Source organism: Bos grunniens, chromosome 15 (genome assembly GCF_055505025.1).
Source record: "Bos grunniens cultivar Pamir isolate PY7600 chromosome 15, Bosgru_T2T1.0, whole genome shotgun sequence".
NCBI classification, from domain to species: Eukaryota; Metazoa; Chordata; class Mammalia; order Artiodactyla; family Bovidae; genus Bos; species Bos grunniens.
Window position 1 is genome coordinate 45,548,028 of NC_141179.1, and position 15,220 is coordinate 45,563,247.

Below are 15,220 nucleotides of genomic sequence, written 5' to 3' on the forward strand. Positions count from 1 at the left end.
TAACTTTTATCAGTGGATATTTAGCAACGATTGGTTGATTGAATTTTTGTTCAGTGGGTGATGGAATGGCTGAATCATTGTTATTTGATTAACTGATGAATTAATTATTTGGTTGAAGAGTTGGTTTATCAGTTTCTTACTTGGTCAATTAGTTGGCCAGTCATTTCAGAAGTTCACATTTAAATCATAGTCACAGATTCACAGACTTTTACTTACTTGTGCTTTATTCTGTTCTTAGCCTTTTCTCTGTACTATTTGTTTTAATTGCTCATAGAAAAAATTTTGATCAAAAAGGAGACAATTCTAAAAAATTGCTTTTTTTCTAATTCCAGCAATGGAAGTAAAAGTATTTATTGTACCCTCTAAGTCACGTTGGAGGCAAGCCAAGTATCACGAGCAGGATGGGATACGATAGGGAGGGGGAGAGGGTGGGAAGACTTGGGAGAATGGCATTGAAACATGCCAAATGTCATGTATGAAACGAGATGCCAGTCCAGGTTCCATGCACGATGCTGGATGCTTGGGGCTGGTGCACTGGGACGACCCAGAGGGATGGTGTGGGGAGGGAGGAGGGAGGAGGGTTCAGGATGGGGAACACATGTATACCTGTGGTGGATTCATTTTGATATTTGGCAAAACTAATACAATTATGTAAGGTTTAAAAATAAAATTAATTTTAAAAAAAAGCAAAAAAAAAAAAAAAAAAGAAAATATACTGCAGAGATTGATCTAAAAATAAGATTGAAGAAATTGTAAAGGTTAAATAGTTAGACTGTTAAGAAAGCAATAAATCCAAACTATTTCTCTGGGATACCTAGAGGAATTGGAACAGACTTTGGAAGACTCCCTTAGCCCTCACCTTTGTCTTTATCCCAGACTTTTTCATCTGGTCTATGCTGTATCTTGTGTCTGTCTGTCTGTCTCTCTCTCTCTCTCTCTCTCTCTCTCTCTCTCTCTCTCTCTCTCTCCATTCACAGATATCATTCACATTGTTAGAGTAACAGACTGGCTGAGCATTATCGTATAAATAAATACCCCCAATTTTTGCTACCAGCTTGCTAAAGCCTCCAGTGAACTACCTCTCTTGTGGACCAGGGGTGGGAATATTCTGAGTCTGGCTTTGCCCTTCTTTCTGAACTATAGTGTGCTTGGTCTACCCCTTCACAGTTCATGATTTCTGATATTTATGAGTAAGATATCTGGCTCTCTTTTTCAGAATATGCTCAGTCTCCAGACTTGGGGGGATCCCAGGGCATTAACTTGCTCCCATTTAAGGTCTTTGTAACTCAGGTGTCTCTGAAACAAAGGCAGAAGCATGTCTGTGGTGGGACCATCATCTCTCCACAGTGGGTGATCACGGCTGCTCACTGCGTTGCAAACAGGTAAGGAAAGTCCAGCCGATTGATAAAGGTCAGATTACCTTTCTTCTTCCTGGGAATCAGCAGCAATAACTCTCTTAAAATATGGGATGGTGCAATGATTGCTTAAGGGAAGACATGCTGGTTGCATAATATAAATAGGGCTCAAAGACATTGTCAAGGGCTCTAAACTTGATAGAAAACATGCATTCCTTATAGGAGTGAATACTTTGATATTTAAAATGACTGGATTAATAAAGAATAATATCCAAGTAAGAAAAAAAAGCATCACAAAGATAGATTTGTGAAAGTTCTCCCCTAGTTTTCTTAAATTCCAATGAAAAAATCATCCAGCTCATTATGCATCTTAATAATTGAATAAAAGAAAACAAAAGGAGGCCAATAAAACATGAAGAAGACTTCTGTGTCTTCCTTCCTATTGATCCTGGTTCTCTGAACTTTAACAATTTCCATTTTTATCCATTCTCTTGTGTGCTCCAAATGTTCTATTGTTGCCAGTGTTCTTGATACGCATAAAGCAGCACTCAAGATCGCGTCCCCCTATTTTCCCTCTTTCATTTCATGTCTGCAAACATCTCCTGGATATTTCCTTAAAGCTGTACACTAATAGCTATCAAAGATACAAAGATGACTCAGAGGTGAACCCTGCCCTCCGAGAGTTGATTGTTTAAAGAAGAGTCAACTGATAATTTCACTGCAGTGTGGAATGTGGTTAGGCTAGAAAGATGCTAGGGAAGTATGCCAAGAGAAAATGATGCCTTTTCCAATGTTGTATTAAATCATCTTTTCTGGATCCCCAGAGATCCCCTTCTAGATCCCTAAGGTCTTAATCCACCTCAATGCATGCTGTCAAGTTCCTTTCAGATACCTTTGCAGCAGGTAGAAGTAATATAGGTCTCCAGTCTTTCCCATGTTAGATCTCTAAAATACAAACACGAAGGAAGTAAGGGAAGATCCCCTCTTCCCATTACTGCAATCAGTCCCAAAGCTCTGAGTGTGCATACTCTCTGGGATATCAGAGTTATGATGCTATTATGTCTTTCATGGTATGCATTATGTATTAGATCTCTGGCATTAAAGCAGCCTTCTTGATGAGAATCACCAAATACTCCCAAAGGATATCAGTGATACCCTGTATGCAAGACAGCAAAAGAGACACAGATGTATAGAACAGTCTTTTGGACTCTGTGGGAGAGGGCGAGGGTGGATGATATGGGAGAATGGCATTGAAACATGTATATTATCATATGTGAAACGAATCGCCAGTCCAGTTTCGATGCATAAGACAGGGTGCTTGGGGCTGGTGCACTGGGATGACCCAGAGGGATGGTATGGGGAGGGAGGTGGGAGAGGGGTTCAGGATGGGGAACACATGTACACCCATGGTGGATTCATGTCAATGTATGGCAAAACCACTACAATATTGTAAAGTAATTAGCCTTCAATTAAAATAAATAAATTTATATTTTAAAAAAAGAGAGAGACCAAATCAACCATCTGGGGTAGCTTCAGATCTCTGAATTACAGTGTATACACAAACCCTTGGATGCTTAACAAATAACATTGCAAAGTATTCAGTTTATCTTATTATTAGTTCCCCATGAGGCTACTTTCACTAGTCCCCCACTCACACTGGGAACCTCTACATTTGGAATCATTTTTCTGTTCAGAAGCTGCACACATGCCTTCTCCATCCATCTCATTTTGAAGAGGTCAGTTTGTCAACCATTACAACTGTACTCAGCTTCAGTGAAATCCATCCCTTTTACTCTTTCCTCCTCATAGAAATACTGTATCAACTTTCAATGTTACTGCTGGTGAATATGACTTGAGATATGTGGAGCCAGGAGAGCAAACCCTCACCATTGAGACCATCATCATACACCCACACTTCTCTACCAAGAAACCAATGGATTATGATATCGCTCTTTTGAAGATGGCTGGAGCTTTCCGTTTTGGTAAACATTTGAAGTTTACTCTGAATTGTCCACCCCATGTTCTCCAGAACTTCTGTTCCATAGCACAGTTACTAAAGTATAAATTATGTAGCATGTGCCCAAAATTTCTGGATCATGGACTTTGAGACAGAAAATCAAGGTGGGGTTCCCCTACCTGAAACTCATTTTGCTTGTGACTTTAGAGATACAATTAAGTGGAGTCAAGAAAGAGTCTGTCTTTCTTTGATAAAAGACCCCTGGAGGTGCCAGAGACATCACAAGGCCTTGGGGGATCCACCTAGATGCCCACTGGTGAGTGGCTTGTGGTGTCTCTCCCCCATGAATGAAACGAGCCCTGCCTTGCTCTTTTTCTTCAGATCAGTTTGTGGGGCCCATGTGTCTTCCAGAGCCAGGGGAGCGATTTAAGCCTGGATTCATTTGTACAACCGCAGGCTGGGGCCGCTTGAGTGAAAGTAAGAACTTCCGTATTCTGCTCTTAATCTGATATCAGAACTTTCTGGTAGGTAATCAGAAAATAGAATTTTTAACCTATTTGTAAAAGACCATGTGTAAACATTTTTAAAAATAGAGAATGCCACATTGTACTTAAAAATTCAAATCTTTCCAAAAGACACAAGCCTGAATGGGGCATCTTCAATGCAGGGAGGTGAAAGAGTACCCTGCTGGGGTTCTGTGTTTTCTAGATGGCATCTCTCCGCAAGTCTTGCAGGAAGTGAACCTGCCCATTTTGACCCAGGATGAGTGTATTACAGCTCTGTTGACCCTAGAGAAACCCATCAGTGGGCGGACCTTTCTCTGCACAGGCTTCCCAGATGGAGGAAGAGATGCATGTCAGGTAGGTGGGAGTGGTCGGGCTGACAGGTCCCAGACAGAGCTTCCCTCAGATTTGTCATCAGATGAGAGGCTGAAATAAGGCTATAGGAAAGACTAGACTCTGGGAAGAAGGATCAGGAGTGAGAAGGGAGGTCAAGTCAAAATAAAGGGACAATTTCCTTCACTGTTCACCTGAAATTATCACAGCATGTTTAATCAGCGACCTGGGTTTGATCCCTGGGTTGGAAAGATTCCCTAGAGAAGGGAAAGGCTACTCACTCCAGTACTCTGGCCTGGAGAATTCCATGACTAGTCACTGTATAGTCCATGGGGTCCAAAGAGTCGGACACACTGAGTGACTTTCACTTTCATACCTCAATACAAGATAAAAAGTTCAAAAAAAGAAAAGCTTCAGGCTCCAGAAAGAGTATAAATCTGTTCAAAATATCAAAAGTATTCATAATTATTAGTGACATCATAATGATATTTCCAATGTGTGTATGTTATCAAATACCTAGTTTCTAAACTTTTTGGTGACTGTCAATGATATCTCTTGGTTATTTATTACCAATAAATAACTGATTTGAAAAGACAAAATTAAAGGGACAGTTTAAACAACCTGTTTTTAGCAAGGACTGTGATTTCAGAGGAGGTCTTGTGCTCTTTCCAAAAGACCAAACATTGAAAATGATGCCAACAATGAACTCAGAGTTCTCCAGCCTGAAGGACAGGTGGCTCCTTCCTACTTAGAGATTTCTGGTTTGTGTATAATGGGAGCTTTTCTTTCTCTCCGTCCCTCCTGCCAACCAGGAACTAAGGTCAATATGACTACTGGACAAAACTTCTCTGAGTCTGTAGGATGAGACAGGAGAGGGAAACAATGTGATATCTGATGAAAGCCCCAGATGGGGAAGAAGGAAGTGGATTTGGTGGACTCCAGTGGTATTTCAGGAGCGAATGTGAATTGTACTTGCCTGTTCTCTCAGGTCCTTGAGTCCAAAGTATTAGAAGCGAAGAAATTCATTGATCAATTTATTGACCTTTGTCTAGCATCTTTGTGGGGCATAGACACTGACAACGATGGTAACAGAGATCTTTTCTCCCTACAGGGAGACTCAGGAGGTTCCCTCATGTGCCGGAATAAGAAAGGGACTTGGACTATGGCTGGTGTGACTTCCTGGGGTTTGGGCTGTGGTCGAGGCTGGAAAAACAATCTGCAGAAAGATGATCAAGGATCCCCTGGGATCTTCACAGATCTTACTAAAGTGCTTTCGTGGATCCACAAACACATCCGAATTGGTAATCAAGCCAAAACATAAGGTCAAGAAGCTAGGGAAGGAGAGAACATCAGCAGAGTCTAGGCAAGTCAAGATCATTGAGCAGACGGACTCTGCTTTCATTCTGAGTGTCTCGCATAAGGATTGTGGTATTTACTGAGTCTAAAAAAAGGACTAACTATGATTCACACAGCATACAGCTATTCAATGAAACATGAGTACATCCATCCTAGACTTTGTCAAATTTGCATTTAATTGAAACTGTCTCAGCTGGTGATATGTTTCCACCACTTCTCACTGTGCTAGCAAGATTCAGCAAGCTGTAGCATAGGTTGGTGGTTATCAACCAGGGGGAATTTTGCCCCTTCAGGGGACAATGAGTGGAGACATTTTTGGTTGTCACAACAGGAGAGAGAGGAACCACTGGTGTCTAGTGGGTAGGGGGCCATGGATGCTGCTAAGCATCCTACAAGGCACAGGAGAGCACCCCCACTCCCACCCAGCAAAGAAGGATTCAGCCCCAAATGTTAATAATGCTGTGGCTGAGAAGGCCTGACCTAGAGCCAGGTACAGTAAATCTGAAAAGGCCAAGGTCTATATACATCCTTCTACTAGACTGACCAATGAGTTAATTGAAACTTCATTTTTTTGCCTCCAAATCCAACTTAACTGGTGGCTTCCAACCTCGATAGGACTTATGTTCTTCCCAAAGGGGTTAATTCAAACTAGTTCAGGAAAAACTTGTGATTGTGTTCACGTTTATGGAACACTCACAGGTATTTGAGTCCTCAGTTCAAGTCATAGCTACCTCAGCATCTCTTTTGTGATTATGGGTACGTTATTTCCATCTCCAGCCTTTCTTTTCATGAAAAATTAGAAGGGTAGCCCAGATGACCTCTTCTTGCTTTGCATAATCCCCAAGCCAATGAACACACTTAATAAAGAGAGTGAACCATTTTCTTAAAACACAAAGGCTCCTCTGCTGCTTTGTCAATTTATCCCTTCTGTTCTCTCCACAGATTATATTTTCATTAGTTGCAAACTGACTTAAAAACCTCTGCACTTTTGGGCCAGGGAGATGCTAACTTCTTGAAATATTGTTCAAGATACCACAAACCTTGAATCCCATCTTTCTTTTTCTTTCCCAGGGAAGCAGAGAAAGAGCTCCAGAGGTGGGTATTTTTCATCGCCTGCTCTTCTGGGAGCATGAATTAATCTCTACTATTTCTGAATATCGGTTGCCTTTATAATCAGAAGTCTTCCTCTGCAAGAGTTCTCCATACTGACTATGCATGACAACACCACTGGGCACACTCGGTCATTCATCCCCAGCCAGTGAGGGCGCACCCTCACCAGCAGGAGCCCACACTCCCTTCCAGTTCACTTCTTGTCAATCCAGAGCTCCAGCTCAAGTCAACAAACAGTTGTCAAATTCTCAGTTTGGATCTCAGACATGAGGGAGGAGGTGAAGTGGATAGTGGTCAGGTTTCTGAGCTCAGCTTGTTCAGAAAGCACAGGGAACCCACCCAGGGTTACATTGCAAGTCTTCAGTGAATTCACTCTGATTTGGCGCAAGCTCCTTTCTGCCTCTGAACCTGAGTCTCCTTATCCGAAAAGGAAGCAGTTTGGACCAGATGGTCTCAAAGGCATCTTTAGCTCAGCAGTTCTGTGAGCCTGTGGAGCCAACTCCAAAGAGCAAAGTGGGAAAAGAGTACCCTGAGAGCTCAGTGGAGAGAATGGCTGCTTCTAGCTGGAAAAAGACAAAAAGACACGGGAGGCTTTGGAGCACAGATATCTTTTAACCTGAACCTTAGAGAATAAAGGATGAATAAAATTTGTCAGGTGGGGATGGGATACAGGTAAAGAAAAATATTCCAGCTCAAGGAATCATTCTTATCAGAAGATGGATACTAAAAGATGAAGATAGGAAAATTTAGGGTGTAATCTTGCCTGGAAAATCCCATGGATGGAGGAGCCTGGTGGGCTGCAGTCCATGGGGTCGCTAAGAGTCGGACACGACTGCGTGACTTCACTTTCACTTTTCACTTTCATGCATTGGAGGAGGAAATGGCAACCCACTCCAGTGTTCTTGCCTGGAGAATCCCAGGGTTGGGGGAGCCTGGTGGGCTGCTGTCAATGGGGTTGCACAGAGTCGGACACGACTGAAGCAACTTAGCAGCAGCAGCAGAGACCCAGTAAGTCAAAGCAGCTAAAGTGTAGGATATGTGAGGGATTTTATGAGAAAGAAGATTAAACATATAACTTGAGACCAAATTATGGAAACTTTGAACACCAGTCAAAAAATTTAGATTTTATTGAGTAATAGGAGTTGACTAACTAGATAAATAGATTAGAGCTATACTGAATTGCTATAAGAACTGTACATAGGGAATAAACTGGAGGAGAAATAATGCATAGTAGAATTATGAGATTATGCATTAGTTCAAGAGATAAGAAAATAAGGCTTTATTTAGGGCAATGGCCAGAGAATGAAAAGGAGGGCATAGAAATAGGATGAACTAGGACTGGATAGTCACTAAAGTTAAGGATGGTGAGAAAAAAGGAGTGGAGGATGACACCAAATCTCTGAGCATGAAAAGCTAAGAACACAAAAAGTATTCAAATCAGAAGTACATGCAGTTTTGAAGACCCAAAGGAATTCTATTTGTGTACTCTTGCCTAGAAAATCCCATGGATGGAGGAGCCTGGTAGGCTGCAGTCCATGGGGTCGCTACAAGTCGGATGCAACTGAGTGACTTCACTTTCACTTTTCACTTGCACACAATGAAGAAGGCAATGGCAACCCACTCCAGTGTTATTGCCTGGAGAATCCCAGGGATGGCAGAGCCTGGTGGGCTGCCGTCTATGGGGTCGCACAGAGTCGGACACGACTGAGGTGACTTAGCAGCAGCAGCAGCAGCAGCAAGTTTAAGAGGAAGAGACCTATGAGGGGGTTGAAAAATCAGAAGTTTAGGTAGACATAATAATTAAAACTGAGAGTGTGAATGAACTAGGTCAGAAGGCTCATGTATAGAGAAATGAAAACTCAGAACAAAACCTAGGAAATACCTGCATCTGCAGAGTGGATTTCTGGGGTCAGAGAAAGAATAGTAAAGGAGAAGAAATCATAGAATCTCAAAGTTAAGCAAGATCTACAAGGAACAAAAAAGAATAAAGCGTCACAGAAGCCAAGACAGGAAAAGATTTCATGGAGAAAGGAAGGGTGCATGAAGAAGAGTCAAGGGGTCCCAGTGTCTGCATGTATTCTGGAGGGAGAGGGCTGCTGTGGCTAGCCATCACTGTTAGTCCTAATTCTCATGGCTTTCCCTCCCAGCCACATGCAGTGAGCAGGACCGCGTGGTCAGAGCATCGGAGGGGGAGCTGCACTTCCCAGAAAGCCCCTTCCTATATTATGAGAGCAAGCAGTGAGTAGCCCCCACTGTCACCCTTGCCCCAATTCTCACCTCCAGTTTTTTTTTTTAACTTGTTTTATATCGGAATAGAGCCAATTACTAATGCTGTGATCATTTCAGGTGGACAGCAAAGGGACTCAGCCATACGTATACATGTATCCATTGTCCCCCAAACTCCCTTCTCATCTAGGCTGCCACATAACATTGAACAGAGTTCCCTGTGCTTATATAGTAAGATCTTCTTGGTTATTCATTTTAAACTTAGCAGTGTGTACATGTCCATCCCAAACTCCCTAACTATCCCTCTCCTCCATTCTCCCCCCACCACCCAGCAACCATAAGTTTGTTCTCTAAGTCTGTGAATCTGTTTTGTAAATAAGTTCATTTGTATCATTTCTTTTTAGATTCCACATATAAGGGATGCCATACAATATTCTTCTCTGACTTCACTCAGTATGACAATCTCTGGGTCCATCCACATTGCTGCAAATGGCATTATTTCATTCTTTTCAATGGCTGAGTAATATTCCATCAAAAATATGTACTGTATCTTCTTTATCCATTCCTTTGTCCCACCTCCAGTTTGACTCTGCCCCACTCATTGGACTGTGACAGACACTTTCTACCTGAAAATAATACCCTCTCAATGTGTCTACCTGCAGACAGTGTGCCTGGACCCTGTTGGTACCAGAGGAAATGCATGTGCTCCTCAGTTTTTCCCACTTTGATGCAGAGTCTTGTGACCATAATTACCTGTCGATATATTCTTTAGAAGATACACTTATTGGTGAGTGGATTTTCACATTGTCAAATGGACACTATGCTATTACTTAACGGGGCCTGGTTATAATATGTCTAGCCCCAAGGCATTTATAAACAGCACACTTCCTGTCTCCACTGTTGAGACTTAGAATTGATGGTGGAAAGGAACGCAATCTGAGCCTGTGTGAGGGCTGGAAGGCCACAGTGCATTTCACTTACTGCCTTTGCTTCCCATGGAACCAGGCTTCCTAGACTCATTTGCCAGACCTGGTACCCATCGGGAGTAAAATGCAGATCTACAGCTGTGCCTCTCAGGGCCTCTCGGGCAGAATGCTGCTCTCCTGAGCATGAAAATAACCTTTACCTGCCTCATCCAGCTCAGAAGGAAGACAGCAACAGATAACCACAAGTCAGAGACAAAAGTTACTTATGTAAGAAACAGAAATGGAGGCGCATTCCTGTGGTTCTAAACTAGAGATGGTATGGTCCGTCCCCGCTTTCCCCCAGGAGACCTTTAACAATGTCTCAGGAGCAATTTTTGGTGGTCACAACTAGAGGGAACGTTGCAAAACAATTTTGCAGCCAGGATGCCGCAAAACATCCTACAATGTGCAGAACAGCCTGAACACAGAACGTTCCAGTTCAGAACATCAGAAGGTTGAGAAGCCCTGATTCAGACAAGCCTGCCCTGTCATGAATGTTCAGGAACCTGTAAGTCTTTTAATGGGTGCTGTTTTCTAGGCTCTGAGCAAAGACTCTCCTTTCTTATTTTGCAGCGAAATTCTGTGGAGAGAGACTGGCTTCATCAGTTCTTGTTGGCTCCAACGCTATAAGGCTGAGCTTCATCTCTGATAACACAGATAATGCCGTTGGGTTCAATCTCACCTATAAAGCTGTTAAACCAAACTACCTTCCTGGTAAAACTGTTTACTCTTATCATACACTATGCTGACCTTTTGCAGAAGTTGAGGCCCCATAGGAATTAGATGATGGGTAGGGAAACCACCAAGGCCCACTGAGCTCCACAGCAAAGAAGAGCCCTAGGTCAGTAAGACACGGGGTACGGGGGCTCTTCGTGCAGTCTTGCAAATGCATGCTTGTTGCCCACCCACATGAGCCAAGAGAGCTTGATGACTTCTCCAGAACCAGTGCACAGACTTCCCCCTTCTTGATGGCTCTGCCTGAAGAGCCAGTTCAGGCATCTTTCATGGGGGACACAAGGGTGAGAACAAAGAGGTCCCCTCTGTCCACGGTGATGCCACTGCTTGGACCTTCTCCTTTGTATTGCAGATTCTGGATGCGACTCCTTAACGATCCTGTTTGAAGAAGGCCTCATACAGAGTCCTCACTATCCTGAAGACTACAGCAACATGGCCAGCTGCAACTGGGTCTTTCAAGCCCCCAAACATTATCTAGTTAAGGTACCCTTACTTGGCTGTGGATCTCCACAGAATCGCTTACATGGACACCATGAGGGCAGAGGCTTTTATCTGATGCATTTGCTGCTGTATTCCTTGTACCTAGAACCTAGCACCTGGCACACAAATCTCTTGATAAATACTTGGTGTCAGACCGGCGTATTCTGTCCTGCAACTACCCACACTTGCCACTAGATGGCAACTGTGCGCTTTCAGTTCAGTTCAGTCGCTCAGTCGTCTCCGACTCTTTGCCACCTCATAAACTGCAGCACAGCTGCTTCTCTGTCCATCACCAACTCCCGGAGCTGACTCAAACTCGTGTTCATCGGTGATGCCATCCAATTATCTCGTCCTCTGTCACCCCCTTCTCCTCTTGCCTTCAATCTTTCCCATCATCAGGGTCTTTTCAAATGTCAGTTCTTCACACCAGGTGACCAGAGTATTGAAGTTTCAGCTTCAGCATCAGTCCTTCTAAAGAATATTCAGGACTGATTTCCATTAGGATTGACTCGTTGGATCTCCTTGCAGTCCAAGGGACTCTCAAGAGTCTTCTCCAACACCACAGTTCAAAAAGCATCAATTCCTTGGCGCTCAGCTTTCTTCACAGTCCAACTCTCACATCCATACATGATCACGGGAAAAACCATAGCCTTGATTAGACCGACCTTGGTTGGCAAAGTAATGTCTCTGCTTTTGAATATGCTATCTAGGTTGGTCATAGTTTTTCTTCAAAGGAGCAAGCGTCTTTCAATTTCATGGCTGCAGTCACCATCTGCAGTGATTTTGGAGCCCCTCAAAATAGTTTCTCACTGTTTCCATTGTTTCCCCATCTATTTGCCATGAAGTGATGGGACCAGATGCCATGATCTTAGTTTTCTGAAGGTTGAGTTTTGTTGTTGTTTCTCTTTTTTTTTCTTTCTTTTTTCTTTTTTTTCCTTTCTTTTTTTTGTCTTTTAGAATGTTGAGTTTTAAGCCAACTTTGTCACTCTCCTCTTTCAATTTCATCAAGAGGCTCTTTAGTTCTTCGCTTTCTGCCATAAACATAGTATCATCTGCATATCTGAGGTTACTGATATTTCTTGTGGCAATCTTGATTCCAGCTTGTGCTTCTTCCAGCCCAGCATTTCCCATGGTGTACTTTGCAAAAAATTTAAATAAGCAGGGTGACAGTATACAGCCTTGTATACTCCTTTCCCAATCTGGAACCAGTTTGGTGTTCCATGTCCAGTTCTAACTGTTGCTTCTTGACCTGCATACAGATTTCTCAGGAGGCAGGTCAAGTGGTCTGGTATTGCCATCTCTTCAAGAAATTTCCAGTTTGTTGTGATCCACACAGTCAAAAGCTTTAGCATAGTCAATAAAGCAGAAATAGATGTTTTTCTGGAATTCTCTTGCTTTTTTAATGAGCCAAAGGATGTTGGCAATTTGATCTCTGGTTCCTCTGCCTTTTCTAAATCCAGCTTGAACATCTGGAACTTCATTGTTCATGTACTGTTGAAGTCTGGCTTAGAGAATTTTGAGCATTACTTTACTAGCATGTGAGATGAGTGCAATTGTGTGATAGTTTGAACATTCTTTGGCATTGCCTTTCTTTGGGATCCAGTCCTGTGGCCACTGCTGAGTTTTCCAAATTTTCCTGGTTTATTGAGTGCAGCGTTTTCACAGCATCATCTTCCAGGATTTGAAATAGCTCAACTGGAATTCCATCACCTCCACTAGCTTTGTTCGTAGTGATGCTTCCTAAGGCCCACTTGACTTCACATTCCACGATGTCTGGCTCTAGGTGAGTGATCACACCATCGTGGTTATCTGGGTCATAAAGATCTTTTTTTGTATAGTTCTTTTGTGTATTCTTTCTGCCTCTTCTTAATATCTTCTGCTTCTGTTAGATCCATACCATTTCTGTCCTTTATTGTGCCTATCTTTGCATGAAATCTTCCCTTGGTATCTCTAATTTTCTTGAAGAGATCTCTAGTCTTTCCCATTCTATTGTTTACCTCTATTTCTTTTCATTGATCGCTGAGGAAGGCTTTCTTATCTCTCCTTGCTGTTCTTTGGAACTCTGCACTCAAATGGGTATTTTTTTCCTTTTCTCCTTTGCCTTTCACGTCTCTTCTTTTCACAGCTATTTCTAAGGCCTCCTCAGACAACAATTTTGCCTTTTTCTTTTCTTTTTCTTGGGGATGGTCTTGATCCTTGTCTCCTGTACAATGTCACGAACCTCCGTCCATAGATCTTCAGGCACTCTATCAGATCTAATCCCTTGAATCTATTTGTCACTTCCACTGTAAAATCATAAGGGATTTGATTTAGGCCATACCTGAATGGTCTAGTGGTTTTCCCCACTTTCTTCAATTTAAATCTGAATTTTGCAATAAGCAGTTCATGATCTGGGCCACAGTCAGCTCCTGGTCTTATTTTTGCTGACTGTATAGAGCTTCTCCATCTTTGGCTGCAAAGAATATAATCAATCTGATTTTGGTGTTGGCCATCTGATGATGTCCATGTGTAGAGTCTTCTCTTGTGTTTTTGGAAGAGGGTGTTTGCCATGACCAATGTGTTCTCTTGGCAAAACCCTGTTAGCCTTTGCCCTGCTTCATTTTGTACTCCAAGGCCAAATTTGCCTGTTACTCCAGGTATCTCTTGACTTCCTACTTTTGCATTCCAGTCCCCTATAATGAGAAGGACGTCTTTTTGGGGAGTTAGTTCTAAAAGGTCTTGTAGGTCTTCATAGAACCATTCAACTCAGCTTCTTCAGCATTACTGGTTGGGGCATAGACTTGGATTACTGTGAAATTGAATGGTTTCCCTTGGAAACGAACACAGATCATTCTTTCATTTTTTAGATCAGAGGCAACTGTGTTCTTTACTTTTTGCCATTTTGTCCAACTGTGCACTTTACTTTTTGTCGTTTTTGAGTTGCAGAGGCAACTGTGCACTTTACTTTTTGTTGAAAAGCTGCCTTTACCTTTGTACCAGGTTAACTTGTTCCATCAATGTCTAGTCCTTTCAAGAAATAAGTATTTCTTCCTTATTAATTAAACTGTTACCAAACATGCTGTGGGACATAGATAACAAAAGTGCAGAGCAGAACAGGTTCAGGGACTAGCATAATGTGTCGCAGGAGGGGTGACAGAAGGCGAGGCTGAGATCAAGGTGTGGAGGGCTTTAAATGTCAGGATACAGAAAGTATTCAGCCTTCGACGGCGGTGTTTCAGCCTTCTCTTTGCATGCTTGTTCACTTAACACTAGTGCGCTGTCTGCAGACATACCTTCAGGAAGATGGTGCTGCAGTCAGGGGAAGGGTGGAATTAGCATTTACTTAGAACATTTTCTCTTTAATTATTGAAAGCAAGAAAGTATATGAAGGAGACAAAGTAGATTATAAAACAATGGGGAAGCAGCAAGGGTGAACAAGACCTAGAAGTTCTTGTATATTTGAGGCCAAAAAAAAAAAAGATCTGACCTAGGAAAAACCAAATTGGTGCAGTGTTATGACAGTCCAGAGAAGAGAGCTTTTAAAACAAAAAACAAAAAAAAGAAAGAGGTATGGCTAATAGCTTGAATTTCCCACACAAAGTTAGAATTTGAAGAGAAGGAGGACTCCTCCCTTCCTTGGCTCTCCTTCATCTCCCTCCCTCCCTCCACCACCTCTTCTCTTGATATATCTTGATCTCCTTCCCTCTTTTCTCTCTTCCTTCCACAGAGAAACCATTGAACAGCTCTGAAACCTTTTGTTCTTTTCAAACGTGCATTTAAATGTTAACAAAGTAAAAAGACAGAACTTTTTTAAAACATAAGGAGGACTGAGCGCATTATCCAGTCCCCACGTCACCCCTCATAAAGAAGGTAGAATAATTGAGATGGACAATTGAAAGGAGGTGGAGGTGGTGGCATCTGAAAGGTCAGGTGAGGTCAGATGTCAGTAGTAGAATGAGATCACACAGGTTTTAAATGTGAGAAGACACAGAGGAAGTAAGGCAAATATAGCTGTTGTCTTTCTAAAAGTTCCTGAAACCCAAGCGGAGTCAGGCAGACAGTTCAAGAAGCAGTGAGATTAAGGGAAGCTATGTAGTGGCAGGGCTTCCCTCGTAGCTCAGTTGGTAAAGAATCTGCCTACAATGCAGGAGACCCGGGTTCGATCCCTGGGTTGGGAAGATCCCCTGGAGAAGGGCATGGCAACCCACTCCAGTATTGTTG

The 15,220-nt window shown here is 42.5% G+C and overlaps 1 protein-coding gene across 2 annotated transcripts in view; it reads left to right on the forward strand.

The window, feature by feature from the left end:
* Positions 1 to 15,220, forward strand: part of OVCH2 (ovochymase 2) — a 276,389-nt gene that overhangs the window by 256,167 nt on the left and 5,002 nt on the right. The window contains exons 5-14 of one of the 2 annotated variants that reach the window (XM_086340230.1): positions 1,217 to 1,382; positions 3,165 to 3,337; positions 3,694 to 3,789; positions 4,021 to 4,172; positions 5,260 to 5,449; positions 6,576 to 6,599; positions 8,762 to 8,852; positions 9,503 to 9,627; positions 10,379 to 10,519; positions 10,893 to 11,023. In XM_086340230.1, coding sequence (XP_086196356.1) covers positions 1,217 to 1,382; positions 3,165 to 3,337; positions 3,694 to 3,789; positions 4,021 to 4,172; positions 5,260 to 5,449; positions 6,576 to 6,599; positions 8,762 to 8,852; positions 9,503 to 9,627; positions 10,379 to 10,519; positions 10,893 to 11,023 — 1,289 coding nt within the window. The remainder of the gene's footprint in view (positions 1 to 1,216; positions 1,383 to 3,164; positions 3,338 to 3,693; positions 3,790 to 4,020; positions 4,173 to 5,259; positions 5,450 to 6,575; positions 6,600 to 8,761; positions 8,853 to 9,502; positions 9,628 to 10,378; positions 10,520 to 10,892; positions 11,024 to 15,220) is intronic. The other variant, XM_086340232.1, reaches the window with a different exon arrangement.